Source organism: Drosophila eugracilis, unplaced genomic scaffold (genome assembly GCF_018153835.1).
Source record: "Drosophila eugracilis isolate 14026-0451.02 unplaced genomic scaffold, ASM1815383v1 contig_90, whole genome shotgun sequence".
NCBI lineage: Eukaryota > Metazoa > Arthropoda > Insecta > Diptera > Drosophilidae > Drosophila > Drosophila eugracilis.
In genome coordinates, this window is record NW_024573812.1 from 2,366,084 (window position 1) to 2,382,936 (window position 16,853).

Consider the following 16,853-nt stretch of genomic DNA (forward strand, 5'->3'; position numbering starts at 1 on the left):
GTCTTATAAAGAAGACCCTTTCACTTATAAATCACTCCCCACTTCGACTGTTTGTAACCAAAGCAGACATTTAAATCTATTCCCTATTGACTTCTAATGCTGGCCATGTTTGCTGCCTAGTAGGACACATGTAGATACATCTAGGCATCGGCATATGAATGCTGATGATTCTGGAAATGAAGGGTTATACCCTCTCCACGTTCAGTATTCTCAGCTCCGTCTCGATTGTTTGGCTGCTTTTTGTTTTCCGTTTCAGCCATCACTTTCCATTTTCGACATTTGCAAATTTGCATTTTGTCTGTTATTGAATATGTATGACATATAAAAAGCAGACATGGAGGGAAAAAAGTAAAAAAAAAAAGCAAAAGTAACAATGTGTCCCACGTATTCATTTAATTTCTGCCGTGTATTTCATTTCAATCGGCTGTTGCTTTTCATTTTGGCGCGACTTTCGCGAGCACCAATTTGCATATGCCGACGAAAGAGACCGAACTATGGTTAGCGAGAGAGACAGAAAGAGAACAATATATATGTTTCCATAGAAATTGCGGGGAAAAACTATGACAACGGCATTTGATCTAAGCGACATCTGAATGGGCATCGAATTAAAGCGGCCCGAAATTGAATATAAACTGCGTCAAAATTGAAAAGTCGAGCTGTTCCAGCGGGACGTGTCCGGATTGTCCGGGAATGTCCTTGCGTCCGGATGTTCGGACGCGTCCACAAAACTCTGACAAAAGTCCGTGCTTATAGATGGCTGGCACGTGACCCGGCAGCAGCATCAGCATTCAAACTGTGAATTTAGAGCCAGGTGGTCCACGTCCACAGCGCTCGGGTCCACCTCCACGTCCAGTGGGCGTGGACATCCACCCAGCACCACCACCCATCCTAAATTGTTTAATAGAAAAATTATGCACTGATTTGTATTTGTCTTAATCTGTTCCTTTTCGTTTCTGCCTTCGTGACTTCTTTTTTGGGTCCCCTTTGCCGTGTCATTTTCATGGTTGGATTCGGGATGGAAAAAAGTGGATTACACGGGGGAAAACCTTTGCAAATGGGGGAAAGTCTCTATGGAAATATTGCATTATTTATGTTAAAAGATGGAAGTTGGTCTAATTTTAAGTGCTGTTGCTTGTCTTAGCGTTAAAGTTTCTTTTAAAACTCTGGAATAATCTAGGCTTGGGAAACTTCATTCCCTTACTTAGTTTTTTTCATTAAGAATTTTCCTCTGCAATTCAAATGCCTTATTTCTTGCCGTGTAAGATTGAGGCTGAGTCTGACTGGCGCTTATGCAAATCGTAGCCAAGGAATGGAAATAAATTGCCAAAGTGTCGTCTGCAAAGGCCAAAGGATCCGACTTCAAGTGGGTGGATGGACAGCGGATCCTGGGGGAAGGTTATAGCTAAGCTATCGATGGCAGCAATTTCCGGACCGACCGAAAAACAAAAAGGAGCCAAAAAACGAAAATGCCGCCTTTACATGGCAGAGTGGTCTCGTCGTAAAAACAAACTCCAGAAATCCGCCGCATCAAATTGGCTATGGCCGAGAAAAACAAAGGAAAAACTCAATTGGAAGCACCACTCAGGAAAAGGTTGGCGGAATGGGGGTGTTAGGTGAGAAAATCCAGTTACGGTTTTACAGTTTTCCTTCGCTTTTCCACTGCTGCTGTCTCACGCAACGAAGCACTGAAAATCCATCCCTAAACTGCAAAACTTTTCGCCGTAATGCCACACAGAATCCACACGGGAAACCCACACCCAAGTCGAGCTTCGATTTGTCAACGATTTGGAATCGGTTGCATTTTTATTGGCCCTAGCTTTGGCGCTGGAATTTCATTTTATTGGCCATTTCGGTTGACCTTCGCGTAAAAGGAGTGGGCGGGCTGGCAGACTGGATTCCTGCCGAGCGAATTCCGCAATAAATTGTTCAAGCTGGCCAAAGTTTTTCTCTTTCTTATTTTGCATAACTCGAGACATTTGCTCTTATTGGCTTTCTCCGCGCATTTCTTGCATTTTTCAACAGAAACAGAAATTCAATTTGTTCACTGCAATGTGAAGAATTTTCCTCAGTTGAAAAACTCAAACCATCTCAGAAGTTCTCCTCCTCCGAGTAGCTACTTCACACCTTACAACATCAGACCACAGCCCGAGGTCATCAGGTGTCATAATCAAATAAAACTTACACTTCAAACGGCAGGGCAATTAGCTGTTTGTACAGCTAAAGTTAAATATGCCGAGGAAGGGGTTTAATCTCTGGAAGGCCACCAACCCAGAAATGTTTATTAAACAACAGCGTAATGAGTTGTTGACCTCATGCCGAGCATCGCCTGGCGATTGTTGTTGGGAAAATCTTTTGTTTGCTTGGGGTTAATATGTACTATATATATATGTATATATATTCTCATCCACCCAGAAATCGATTCTCTGAGATTAATGTGAGAGTTCAAAGCGGTTCAGCAGATGCAACTCCGATTGATTGCGAATTATTTCCATTGATATTGCCACATTATAAGCGCCTAATTGAAGCGACAAATTATAATGCTCTTTAATCGGCTGATATAGATATGGAATGGGATTTAATATGCCCCGGAGAATCTTTAGGTGAAGTAAAAATAAAACCCCTTTCTCCTTGGTAAAGATAGGTATTAAGTTGAGTGTCCCATAAATCAGGTATTCCACAGAGATTCTTGCTTAAGTATCTTCCAGATACATTTGTATCGTTAAATTTTGAGTATGAACTGGTTGAGTGATTCATTCGGCATAAGAACAAAGCCAACTATCTGGGCACTCGGGGCACTGTCATCTCCTCGTCCGGGGGCATTAATGTATTCTAATTAATGACAACTCTCCGATAACATCTCTTGGGTGATGAAATTGTGCTAGTTGAGTAGCCCGCATCTCAGTCTCTTGGTGGGTAATAAAAAAATATAAATATAATAGCTCCCCACTGGCGTACATAATTTTGTCCACAACTTTCCAGCGAAAGACCCCTCGTATTATTTTTTTGGTTTGAGTTGAGATGAGACAAAAGCGACCGCCAAAGAGAATCCATTGGGTGCTAAATTAAATCACTTGAAGATGCCACTGCGCGATATTAAAAGCGCATAGAATTCGAGGGAAATCGTTTGGGGGACAGCAGGGGGAGTTGACCTACATTGTGGCCAACACAAAGTAGTTGTTGTTGCTGGCAGCGAGATTATTGTTATTGTAGCCCATCATAGGCCAGCGACAGCAGCAGCATCAGCGACTGCATGAATGAATGAGCAAACCTCATGATGAGCTAACGAGCAATTTAAGAACTTAATTTATGTACGTACATATAGCGACACAGATACATGACAGACTTAATCCCAGTTCGAAAAATGCCACATTGGCAGGAGCAGCAACAGCAACAGCAACAGCAACAAGACCAACACTAGCAACATCAGATCTCATAGCCTAATGACGCAGCCACTTAAGCGGTCTCTATATGTGTATGTTTTCGAGAGAGCGCGCCACATTGGCTGCGGTTCTTGCAGCAATGTTGCTGCTTCTGCTGCTGCTGTTGCTGCGATGTCGCGTCGGCAACATGTAAAAGTAATTGCCAACCCGGATGCTGCCGCATGCTGCTGCTAGTGCTGCTTCTACTCCATGGCCATGGCTGCCAGCCTGGCTGTGCCACATGAAAGCCAGAAATTAGAAACGGATCTCAAATTAGAAATGCCTGAGACGCAATGCCAGTGCGACTCCAGTTGTCGTTGTCGTTTTCTTCGTCGTCGTCACGATGTTTGGCACTTGTTCCCTGCCGGCAACCCATTTATTTCCCTCCCTCCCCCTTCATATACATACTTACGTGGGTGGCTAATGTTTTTTTTTTTCATATATATGTATATATTCCGGCCGCCTGTCTGCTGCAGTTGGCCACACACACTTGGCATGCTGCCCTATATTCCAGATTTCCTGGCCAAAGAGTAGCATCCACTGGGAGCCATGCGTGGGCGTCAATTGCTTGGCAAGTCTTGCGTTTTATGCATTCAGAAATTGGCAATAAACGCTGGCCAAAACTTTGTCTGCATCGCTGCACTTAAAACAAAAGTCTTTATATTGTTAAATATTACAAAGACATACCTTTCATCCATCTGCTATAGAATTTTAAATTTTAAAAGTCACCTCAAATTTATGCTGGCTGTGGGGGACAAGTGATTTTGATAAAAGAAAGCTATAAAAACGTTGCTGGACCATAAAAAATGTTGTCAATAAAAACTGAGTTGCATTTATCTGTCTCTGAGGTGGGAGAAATTTCATTTCATTTTTAAAAAAATATATTGCTTTATATAAGTGCAAAATATGTTTTGTCCAAGAAAGTTTAATCTAAAAGAGACACTTTTTGCAAATCATTAAAAACCCTTCTTTAGAAGTTTAAAATTGAAAATTTTCTCCCAGTGCAGCTATTTCCGCAGCCAATGGACAGCGCCAACTTTGCCATATAATCTTTTACACTCGCATTAAGAGCTCACTTGGCCCCTCAAAATGCGAGGGAGTAGAGCATGTCAGCTCAAGAAGACTGAGACTGAGACTAAGTCTGAAGCTGAGACAACCGAGGAGAACTCCTCCGACAACTCAACTTGCAGATACTCCATTTCGGGGCGCTATCAAAGTCGTGTGCTCGAGTTACGCCCTCAACAGAAAAAATAAGTAAAACAGATACCCAGATACCCAGTTGGGCACTTTAAGGTGGCTCCAAAGTTAAAGCTAGCCAGAGTTTGGGTGCTGCTCTGGCATCAGTCAAGCGTCAAAGCGTTTTCAGTTAACTGGAAAAACGTTGCCCAAGTTTAGAGACTCGCTCTCCGTCTTCTGCAGTTAGTAGGTCAGAAGTTTCTGCGGCTGTGTGTGAAATTGTTACTTCGCTATATATATATATACATATGTATATATGTACAATTATATAGCACAAGAGTACTATACACCCAACAACGTGACTTTGTCTCTTTCGCTTGGATATTTTATTGCCGTCTGCGAGTCTCTGTCGCTGTTTGCTTTCATTTTTATAAACGCGGCAAACAAACAACTGCGATTTTAATGCCGGGTGAATGTCATGTTCTGGGCCCCCGAGACTCCAGTCTCTATTGCTACTGGTTTTCATTTGATGTGTCTCCTTAACCCACACACACACACACACTTTACCATAAAAATAGAAGCATGTTTGGGCATTTACTCAGCCGCCTTTTCTTTTCCGAGATTTCAAAGCTTCTATGTGTCATGGAATTTAATAGAACACCTCTGCCATCTCACCTTGTTTTTTGTTGTTTAGCAGCAGAGAAGATTTATAGGAGTTTCCCACATAGAAAAGGCGTCCATAAATAACCAGAAAATCTTAAATATTTAATTAAGATTTCTACAAGCCAATCAATCATGGTTCTTTAAAATTAATTTGTAGTTTTTATCAATGAGATAGGAATTCCGCCCTCATCTTTTCGTTTCTTGCCATAAAAACACATCAATTACCATGTTCTTAAGCCAGCATATATCGAGAACTTTTCTCTCTGTGCAGAGCCAATCTTTTGAACTTAAATCACCCAGCTTTAGCCTGAAGAACAAGCCATTCCCCGCAAATGCCTGGCCAAATTAACACAGCGCTCGTAGTTCAGGCCCCAAAAAAACCCTTCTTGCCAAAACAACAAAAGCCCGCAAAACAATGAGGGAACAAAAAAAAGTTACTATTACAAATCAGAACTGCGGCAAAGTTGAAAAGCGCACTGTAATTATGGCCTCATTCGGGATGGAAAATCGGTAAGGAGGGAGAGAGGAGAGTTGCAGGGGAAACGCTGTGATTGAAAGTTGAAAATGGGTTTTTGTGGCCTAATCCGTCCTTCATTCAAGCAGCTGTTGGCCAAAAAAAAACCAAAAAAAATTAGCTTAGTCAGTGGGCCAAACGAACATTTTTGAAAAGCTTTGTGCCAATGTGCCAATGTTAATATGCTTTTCCAGCTAATTATTTTCATTTGCTTAGCCCGCAGCGATTGCCTCATTTTCCACATTTAATTACATAAGTCGAGGTGAAAAGAAAGGAAAAACTAAAGCTGCAAGCTGCAAGCGGCAAAGCTGAAATGGAAATGGAAATTGAAATTGAAACTGAGCGAGAGCGAAAAGAAAATCCTCAATGAATTAAATAAATTATCAAATTTTCATGTAAATGAAATTCAACACGAATTTCGCTTTTATTGTCTGCCAGTTCGTTCGCATTTAATTAGTTTTTCACTGCCTTGATTTCTCACGAGTGGCTTTAAGTTTCCATTAAACTTTGATTAGGCCTTCTTCTTCTAATTGGCGTGCGGGTGTACAAGTTTGGAATTAATGTCTCAGTTTTATGATATAAAAAAAAACATGAATGAAGCTGGGTTTTCTTGCTGATAGTTTGACTCAGCGGATGTTGGCCTGATAAATAAAAAAAAGAAAATATTCATGTATATAGTATAGCTCACTGAGTCTTATCGTAATGAAGCCGCCTTTGTCTTTGACGCACTGCAAATTGCTTAATCAATTGGAAACTGTTCACTCGCATGCAAATGTCAAACTGACAGCTGCCGGAAAGCAGAGAGAGAGAAATGAGAGGCAAGGAAAGGAAACGGAAACGCCATTTAAATGGAAACTCTGCAGAAATGAAAGTTCAGCGATAAGTAATCGATCGGCGCGAAAATAAATACATTTATATACACACACGTTCGGTCGATGGAACTGTGTCAATGTTGGCAATTACAAATTGCAATTAATAAATGGAAAATTAAATGCAGCCGCCTGATTGAATAATTGCCAGCCTGACAGACTGCCTGACTGACTGCCGGACTGACTAAGTGACTAACTGACTGAATGAGCTTTAAGCTGGCTTAGCTGTCCGTCAGCCAGCTGCTGAATAGCTTCTAGCTTCTAAGCCTTCGCTAGACTTATACAGCGAAAACTGACCCTGAACCACTTTGGATACACATCACACATATGTGTGGATAAAGGTGCAGTGAGAGAAAAAGTTGAATTAAGAGAGAAATCAAATGATGGGATTAAAATTAGATATTTTCTTAAAGCTTCTATGGAAAAAAGTCTACTGAATAATCTTTCATAACAACAGCTCCAGTATGAAGTTTGTGTTTCTAATCAAAGTCTATTTTCTTGGAAGTTGTATTAATATACATTACACGATCTCTAGCTTCATTTTCCTCCGTGTTCTTACTATTCCATATACTATATATATTCACCATATAGCAAGTGCGCAATTGCAATATTTGCTCGCATGCAATGAGTTTTAATGAGACCCCAGATGGGAATGCAAATGGTTATGGGAATGGGACTCGTTCCGCCTCTAATTTGTAGCTAATCAATCATCTGCTGTTTAGAAACATTCAATCACGATGGGGGGCTATCGTCAGCTGGAGGGAAGATTCAACGATGTAGTTGAACTTTTGTCACCACATGGGGGCCGTGATTGAAAAGTGCCGAAGAAGATCTATGAATGAGAATCTTTTCAGATGTTTAACACTAAAGATAACCATGTGGGAAATGCGTTTTTGGTAGAAACTTTAACACATATAGTTATTGTGCCGACTGGAAACTTCACCTTTTGGCATTTCTGCGCGCTCATTTCCGAGGGCATGAGCGATGATGAGCTGAAAAGATCAAATTTATCATGACACGACAGCTGATGAAACATTCATGCCGCCGCATTACGGGTGTCAGAGACCCCAGAGGCCATGAACTCTGCCCTTCATCTTCTTCTCTTTCTATTTTTTTTTTGTTTGTTCCAGGGAAACCCTGTTCTTTAATGGCTCCGCCATAAAAGTGTAAATCCGAAATGCACGAAATCCTTTTGCCAGCGAGAGAAAAGCATCAAATTATTAAACATAAATTTCCGGTTGCCCCAACTTGTTTACGGATGTATGTTTGTGCACGTAATTTTCCAGCGATTTATCATCTTTTTGTTGGAGCGGCTTCGATGACACAAACAACAAAAGCGCCAGACGCTTTTCTCAGTCACCCAACCCCAAGCCAAAACCCTACCCTGTCCCTTCAAGGACTATAAATATTTCGTCCTCTAATTGTTTGGCAAGGGTTCGTCTTGCCGGGTGTAGAAAACGCTGGCCGTATCCTAATGAATTTACGCACACACGTCCTTTTGCCTTTGTCGCCGTCTGCGTCGCATAAATTGTCCTTTCTCCGCAAAAATATTTTACGTCGTCTGGTTGTCTGGCTGCCTTTGCCTTTGCCTTTGCTAGCTCTAACAACCATCTAGCCACCAAGGATGCCCACAGATTCAGGGATCCTTTCAGCTTGTTTCGTGTTGGCGGGCAGTGCGCAAATTTTTGGTCTTTTGCCTCATAAATCATCAAATTACAACAATTGCTGCGCACTCGCTGCGCTTTTGTGAAGGCAGCAAACGAAGGATAAAGGAAAAAGGACCTCGCAGGAGACGTTGCCGCTTGCCAATTTGCTTCGCACCAAAGCATCTGTTGTCCTCGCCTTCCCACCTGCGCTGCACAAATTTTTCCCCCTACCATATCTTCTCCTATTATTTTTCCTTCCCCTACCATTTTCTTTTGCAATTTTTCCAGCTGCCTTACTCAAAAATCTGTTTTCCATTCTACTCAATTTCAGGTCCCCCTCGGAGAGATCGGGCAAAGGCTGTTGTGGGCAATGGTTTGCCGGACCGCCGCTGCGAGCCCTCATTGCCGTCGTCGCATTGGGGGGTGTAGCTTGCGCCTTGGGCGGAGCGGCCTTGGGCGCCACTGGCCTCGCTGGACCACCCAACTCCCACCTCACGGCCGCCCTACTGATGATAGGTGAGTGAGACTTTTATGAGATTCCATAATATTATTTAAAATGTTTATTTAGGGGAAAACTTAATTTGTTATACATTATTTTATATTTTAATGAATTTTTAAACTAATTAATGCTGATAATGATAGAAAATTTATCGATTTTTTTAGTCATCAAAAACTCGTTTCAACCTTGTTACACTTTTTGCCCTTATTTGGGTTTAGTAAACACTAAATTACACGCCAAGGGTGATTTTTCATTCTGCTTATGGCATTACTATTTAAATTTTCTGAGTGCAAGGCAAACTAGGTGATTACATAATATGGCAAAAAAAAAAAAAAAACACAAAATCGAGCAGGGAAAATGGCATTAAAGTCGGCGACGAACGCCTTTTGATGTTCGCTGATGTTTACACAAGACACACGGGGCGGCAGTGGGAAATCCCCTCTTGGCCAGCGAAAAGCCAGCCCGTGTTTGTTCACAATTGTTACAATTATAAATGCCATTCGGTGTGTTGTCCGTCGTTTGCTGCTGGGGTTTTTTCTCTCTTCTTTCTTTCTTTTCACATTGAAAGAAGAGAAGGAGGAGGAGGAGTTGCCCCGGTGTGTCTATTTGAGTACGTTTGTACCTGCGTTTGTGCCTGCCTGAGAGTACCTGGCTTTTGTACGATACTTCGGTACATCTGCTGACCCAGTTCGAAGAACAAACAAATTTGCAGCCAGACAAGCCAACTGCCAATATTGCCAGAGCATTTAGTTCCGGCTGCGATTTCTTTGGCCCAGGCTATCGCTCTATTTGGCCAAATCAACAGGTTGGATGCTAACTATTCTACGAGAACTACACTCGACTCTTTCAAATTAAATGCACTTGGGGGGAAACTCGTTGGCATTACAACGTCATCGATTCAATTCTGCCAACTTTTCTGCTTCTTTTTGAGGCCACTCATGAATCATTCATTACGCAACCACTGAAAGCGGGGCCAAGTGCAGAGCTTTACTTTATTTTAAGTTGTTATATATATACAGTCTGCAGTTTGAGTTTTGTGTGTGTGTGAGAGACGTCTAATCAATTGCCGGCGCGTTTAGTTTAGCGCTCGCGAAGCGTGACATTGCGCCATTTTCGGCGGCAATTACCGAAAAGTTTTCATTCCGTACATTAGAGTATATGTGCGGCAGCATTTTACATAATTTAATGGCAATCAAGGCAGCCAGTCAGCAAATCTCCAACTATGTACAGAGACACATAATGGAGCTGGTGGTAGAGTCCCACCATCATCGTCATCACTGCCATCATCATCATCACGATGATGGGCGAGGTCTTTTTTGGGGTCTTTGGCTTTTGTGGAGAGATGTCACAATGCTCATGACAATTTTCGCTAATAAAATCGTATGCCTAGCTAGCAAATTTGCCATGATGACATGCTCCACTGAATGCCCCATGCCCCATGCTCCATGCTCCATGCCCCCTTCCAGTTGGCCAGCGGCAGGAGTAAAAGTGAAAGTCTATGGTCGGCATGATTAGGCTTAGGCTATGGGGAGTTTCAGCTGGATTTGAAGCTTTAAGTGGAACTGTAATTGCGTGCCACGCCCATTTTAGGAGTGGGCTAATTAAAGCCGCCGCTAAATGGAAAATCGGAGGCGTTACCCGAACTCTAGCTCTGAAATTAAGTCCCCTCTCTTTTTTTTTTTTTGCCTGTTTCCAGGAGTTGGCGTTGTTTTGGTGACTGTAAGTGGAGCTGCCTGGCGGATGACGGCGCCGGGCGGCCAAAGCTGTCTGGGAATTGGACTGGGAACTAGCGTGGATCTCGGACGGTGCGGTCGTAGGCCCTGTAGTCGAGGTGGTGGAGCACCGCACGGACTGCTCTATCCGGAGTTCCAGCACCGCCCACCGCCGCCCTCGTACCAGGCCAGCATGCAGGAGTACCGGCTGAGGTGAGTGTTTGAGTACTGGGAGTAGAAGGTGTTCCAGAACTGCTGGTGCATAAATTACACGCAAGGACAGCAGTTGGTGGCGAACCTGCGGCTTTCGTCCGCCACTCGCATGTCCTGGCGCAATTAATTGCATTATGCATAATTATGCAGCGGCCAGAGCGTTTTGTAGTTACACTGAGAGAATCGCGAATAGCACTTAGAGAAATCTTCGGGTTGTTACATAAAGCAATACTAAAAGTCACTTCAATTTAACTAAATTCGTTGCAAGTGCAGTTAAAATTATCTTAACTTAAACTTAAAAATCAGTATTATTCTCAGATCAGATGTTAAATGTCTTGCCTTCATCTTAACCATTTTGCCAGATTTATAAATATATAACCTGTTTCTGGGATTCCGATTCTCTCAGTGTATCTATTGCCAGTGTCCACATCCGAATTTTCCCTACCCTGAACCCTTTGCTGGCCGCCTTTTTCCTGTCGTGCCACATACCAACAACAACAACTGCAATAGCAACTCAACCGAATCCTTTCCGCTTTTCTCCCGCAGACTTTTGCTGTTGGACCGCGATCGCCAGAATGGCGTGGTGCGTGGAAATTCGCCGCCGCCCACTTATCGATCTCATGCGGGCAGCCTGCTGAGGTAAGTACTTCCGTTTCCGCCACAACTCCCCCCCTTTATACACCCATCTCCCCTTGAAACGCGTCCTCCGACTTCTCCGTTCCGCCATTCGTGAGTTATTTGCAAAGTTTGGCGCCTGCCAAACCGCAAAATGTTTTCCAGACTACCCGAAAGTAGGTGGAGCGCGGGCCAAGGAAAAATTTGGGGGATTGGGATATACGAGATCTGGGATCCGGGGTGATTCTGCTATAGCGGTTTGGCTTTTGTGTGGTTTTCCAAGGGTGTCAACATTGACACATCGCTTTCGATGGGGGGGTTGAAAAGTTTTTGGGGAATTTTCGATTTTTCCCATTCGAAGGGATGACTCGAATCAAAAGATTGCCTGATGATGGCAGCAAACACTTGCCAATTGATTCGGCAACTAATTGAAGAGATAAGGCAATCCTCCCCAGAATATATATGAGCAATCTGATTACGTTACGCCCTTCGAAAATACAAAAGCCAAAAACATGACTCACACAATGGCAATTTAAATGACAAGGACTTTCCCCGAAAAGTGGGTGGCCCTGGAATAATTATCGCTCCGGAACGCATAATGTTGGGCTAATGAGAAAAGTTGATTTTTATGGCCAAACAAATTACTGGCCGAAAGGAAGAAGACAAAGGCGGCTTGAATTTTGTATTTAAATTGTATTTGCAGTTCGTTTTAGAGAATTGCCATTCAAACCGTAACGTAACGTATTTATGTCAAATTAATTTACTTCACTCACACACTTGAATATTTATAATGTGTGCAATGCAAATGGAAAAAGGGAAAGCGGGAGCAGGGAAATCTGATTTCGGGGCTTCCCCGCACACTTAGGTTAGCCAAAAATGCCAGCGGAAACGGAAGGAAGGGGAAGCAGTCAGGGAAGGGAGTTCGGTAGGTAGAAGTATGTCAAAAAGCAAAACTTATGCAAAGTGTGTGGCAAGAAATCACAGCATACTTTAAGGCAGGGCTCTCAAGTAAAAGCGAGTGTGTATGCGAGCTGCGTATTCAAATGACTTTAGTGTTGGTGCGGAGGGGAAAAACTGGCAAAGAATTCTGGGAAATTTTGCAAAATATTTACACACACGCGCACACATCTGAAGAGCCTGCCAAGCCGCATAACAAGCAGCCCGGAAAGGCAGTCCTAGGGGGTAAGGGGAAAAAGCGAAAATGCCCTTAGCTCCAAGGACGGAAAACTGTCCTTGCTGCGCTGGCCAAGTCAATTAAACAAACAAAGAGCCAGCCAAAGTGCTGCGAAAATTGCCTGTTATGCACAGCACATCACATCATCGCATCTTTGGGACAATGGAGGCCAACATCTATATACATAGATAGGCTCGATTCGCCAGGATGTCCATATTCCTGGACGATGACTTATTTTCCTGTTTCCGTTCGCCCGGCGTCTTTTGTCGGAACAATTAAATGCAATTTTACATACTCCAAATTGCTCCATACAATTTGTGCGAGCTTCTCGAATTTTGAGAAATCAACCAGACACGCCCATAGAAGCACGGCAACGCCCCCTTTTTGGAGCACCCGGCAGGCCATTATGTGCAGATGAGCGTTTGAGTGTTGACTTTTGTGCTCTGCCGACTGAAGTGTGAATTGTCTGTGATTTGGGTTTAGTTCTCTTCTTTTCACTTCTCCACCCCTACTCACTCGTTGAACCTTAAACCTACTAAAAATAGCTCCTTTTGAAAAACCTACCCCCGGAAAATCCCTTTCATTTTACCTATCGCCATGCACATGGCAACAATTGCCACAGCGGCCTTTTGTTATTTAAATTGACAAAGATGGGAATATAGAGAATACACACTCGCATGTATATATGTTTGAAAAGGTACAGAATCGTCATATATCCCATACATACTGATTGCTGTCGACATTTTGGGTGCACTGAAAGAAACTATCGGAGCTTTGGAAATATTTTCAAGTAACAATTTGGAAAAAACATCTACTGATAATAAAATAAAGTATTTTCTGTACAAAATTTAAAGAAGACGATTTTAAGTTATTGTTTAATTTACAAGACTTTAGCCTTTTAAAAGGTTTCTCCAGTGCACTCATATAGACAAAGCTCATGGAATATATATCCCTTTGAAGAGACCCTATCTCATGGATGCAAATTTGTGCATTTGGTTAACATATTTGCCATTTTCTTATGCCCGAGAAGGGCAAACAGCACCGGATTGACTTTGTCTCATGTGTAAATAATTCATTCCTTTGATTCACTTACTTCCAGAGCTCCACTGACCACCTTGCGATCCGGAATGGGAGGGGGAGGCAATGCCGGTGGAACCATTAGCAGCAGCATGGGAGGTTCGGAGTACAGTTTACCGCCCAGCTACCGCTCCAGAAATGCCACACCCGCCAGTCTTGTGTGCAGTGAACGGAACATTGAGACGGCTCCATCTGGCAGACTGCTGGCCAACGAAGATCTACAACTGCCGGAGCCATCGGTGGTGGAGCAATTGCCGGACTACACGGCGTTGCAGTCGAACACATTGCTCACCTCGGCCATTGTGGAGATAGAGTCCTCGAATAGGATTCCAGATAGAGAATCTAGCACAACAACAACAACAACAACAGGAGGAGCATCAGCGAAGAGCAAAAACAAGGATCTGGTGACGATAGTTACCATTTCCCAGTCACCTGGAAGCACCCACAGCCAAACGCAAACCCAAACGCAAACGCAAAATCCAGCTGGCCAGGCCAGCACACTCGATCAGATCGATATATTGGCGCATCTGTAGCGATCGAACTGAACTAACTTACGTAACTTCAGTTGGATACTTCAGATTCAGACACTCGTTAACCCAAAGGTATTTATTTGTACGGAACTCAAGCTGCTCCTAAATGAATGTAATGTAACCCCTATCTGTAACCTGTAATCTTTAAGCGGCGTTTAGCTGTTAAGATGTTTGTTGTACTTGAATGTGTTGAATTTATTTTTGTAAGCATTAAGCAGATGCGCAGCGTAGTTATTACGAATTCTAGATACTTGCAATTATACATACATACGCCACTACCCATTAAAGTATTAAAGTATCCAAAAACAAAAACAAAAAAAAAACAAAAACAAAAACAAACAAACAAAAATGTTGAACAAGAGAAACTTTGAGCTCAGACGACAACTATCAAACTGTAAATACGATGAAATTTCGAATGCATTTCTAGCAACTAAACTATAAACCAGGCCAGAAACGAAGAGCAAAAACTAAGTATATAGTGTATGTAGATATGAGTATCCCCTTGGGGTATACATAACTCGCAACGGAACGCTACGGTGACAAATTTGGCGCGCACTTTCGGAAACCACGAATATCCAACTGAATACTGAACTTCGATGTCGATTTCGATTTCTGAATGCGTTTCGCACAAAAAAATAAAACAAAATAGGTAGACCTACCCCTAATTGATATGTAAGTTACGACTAATTGTACGCGTGTCCTGCACGAGTACAACACATACACATACATACACACACACACACACACACAAACAAACAAACACACTCGAAAACTAACTTAAAGTCCTTTAACGTAATGTGCAAGGCAACGTAAACTAAACATGAGAAATAAAACCCAACAAATCGTTGAAAAATGCCACAAAAACCCCAAATTGTTTTTCTTTCTCGCACGAAGGGCGTGGCACATGCCTCCACGTCCTGATCCTGCTTAATCTAGCGTGAATTTTGCTGCCATCGTCAGGCCTCTCTGAAGTTTTTGTTTTGCAGAGGGGTAAAAATCCAGGGATTTCAATGAGGCGGAGGAGGGTTTTCGAGCCCAAGCGATTAACACCCAACACAAGCAAACCCACTCACACCTTAAACCGAAAGCCGAAAAAATAAAATACCAGGCTCAAATGAAACCAACAAAAATTGGTTAAGCATGAAATTGCTGTGGAAGTGCGTGCCCATGTGTGTGTTCGTTTGGGTGGAAGGCGGTAAGTATGTGTATGTTCGACATACAGGCGGAAAACAAAAAACACTGTTGCATACTTTCAGGCAGCCGGTGGAATTCGTGTGCGCAGCAAACCGGAAGTTGCCAACGATTATGACATTACAAACGAAGTAAATTAGGATTCCAGTTTACGACCATCAGAACAAAACTCATTTATTAAACGCGAAAAAGATTTCGAAATTTATTCACTTTCTGATCATTTACAATTTACAATCGAATTATGGATAATTTACAACATAAATTTAGAAATTAAATAAGCAACTGCCTGCTGACAACCTCGTTTTGACTTTTACTGACTCTTCCGATTAGGCCGCCAATATATGTTGCGGAAATCCTCTCGCGCGATTTGTTAGCATTTAGCTTTCGGGGTTGATCAACAGTTTTCAGGCTCAACTAAGTAAAATTAACTCTGGCCACAGTACATACATATTTAGCTGGGGGATCGGTAGTTCGGTTATGATACGATGTTTTTTCTTGAATAAATAATTGTTTTGTGTGTGTGTGTTTTGGGGCATATAATTTGCTAGCTAATTCGATTTCGTGTCGTTTGAAGCTACGTTTTTTGTTTTTTTTGATTTAGAGTGATTCGTTCATCATTTAAAATTAGGATAACATTTGTGTGCACAATTCATAAAACAAATAGAAATAATAATTGTTACGCATTATTCACTCTGACAATTGCAATAATAAGCTTTTAGATACGTGTTGAGAGCAAGCTCTCATATCCAACTAATCCGAGGATTGTGATATATAGTTGTGTTTGTTGTTGTTGTTGGTTAGTGTGCGTGATCCCTGAAGTCGAACAAAATCATCTAATCGGCGGTTTTAGCGCGCATGATTCTTGCAGAAGGGACGTCCGCCCTTGTTGTAGAAGCTCTGGCCCTCCAGGTTCTGTTTGCAGAACTATAAAATAGGAATGTTATTCATTAATATATTTAAATATAAAGTAAATATAAATATCAATAAATTCTTACCGTGCAGTTGAAGCATTGGCTATGGTAGTTGTGGTTCAGGGCCTCCACCCATCTGTCGCCAGCTTCCACGGGGAAGCCGCAGGCGAAGCACTTTGTGGTGAACAGCTCGTTCCAATCGGCCTCGCAGTATGCGTTTCCATCCTCCAGGAAGAAGGGCCTGTTACCAAAGATCTTGCCGCACTGGCCGCAGGTGAAGCACTCCGGATGGAAGTGCTTGCCAATGGCATTCAAACAGTCACCCTTTGTTATTAAGAAATTATAATGGTTAGTCAGGGAATTCAAAGGAGATTTGAGTAAGTTTAAAACCCCACCTTGATCTTGCCAGCGCACTTGCTGCAGGTGGGCGCCAGGTACTTCTCGAAACAGTACTCGCAGTACAGATCGCCCTTCTCCTCAACGAAACCAATGTCCTGCAGGGGACGACGGCAGTTGCCGTTCACGCAGATGAAGTGATCCGGGCACCAGATGCGGCCAAGAGCCGTGATGAAAGGTCCTCTGTGAAAGGGAGATTAAACCGAATGAATTTTGAGGATTTCGAAAATAATTTAAATATTTAAACA

The 16,853-nt window shown here is 42.6% G+C and overlaps 2 protein-coding genes across 28 annotated transcripts in view; one reads left to right on the plus strand and one right to left on the minus strand.

Moving 5' to 3' along the window:
* Positions 1-14,971, plus strand: part of LOC108112777 (cyclin-dependent kinase 12) — a 35,734-nt gene extending 20,763 nt beyond the window's left edge. For both annotated transcript variants that reach the window (XM_017223051.2, XM_017223050.2), the window contains exons 4-7: positions 8,619-8,803; positions 10,483-10,711; positions 11,258-11,350; positions 13,600-14,971. In XM_017223051.2, coding sequence (XP_017078540.1) covers positions 8,619-8,803; positions 10,483-10,711; positions 11,258-11,350; positions 13,600-14,110 — 1,018 coding nt within the window. In that variant the 3' untranslated portion in view covers positions 14,111-14,971. The remainder of the gene's footprint in view (positions 1-8,618; positions 8,804-10,482; positions 10,712-11,257; positions 11,351-13,599) is intronic.
* Positions 14,972-15,475: 504 nt separating this feature from the next.
* The window catches only part of LOC108112518 (PDZ and LIM domain protein Zasp), a 57,099-nt gene continuing 55,721 nt past the window's right edge, over positions 15,476-16,853 (minus strand). For all 26 annotated transcript variants that reach the window (XM_017222412.2, XM_017222411.2, XM_017222414.2 and 23 more), the window contains 3 exons: positions 16,605-16,788; positions 16,294-16,533; positions 15,476-16,222 (listed from right to left, as the gene is read on the minus strand). In XM_017222412.2, coding sequence (XP_017077901.1) covers positions 16,145-16,222; positions 16,294-16,533; positions 16,605-16,788 — 502 coding nt within the window. In that variant the 3' untranslated portion in view covers positions 15,476-16,144. The remainder of the gene's footprint in view (positions 16,223-16,293; positions 16,534-16,604; positions 16,789-16,853) is intronic.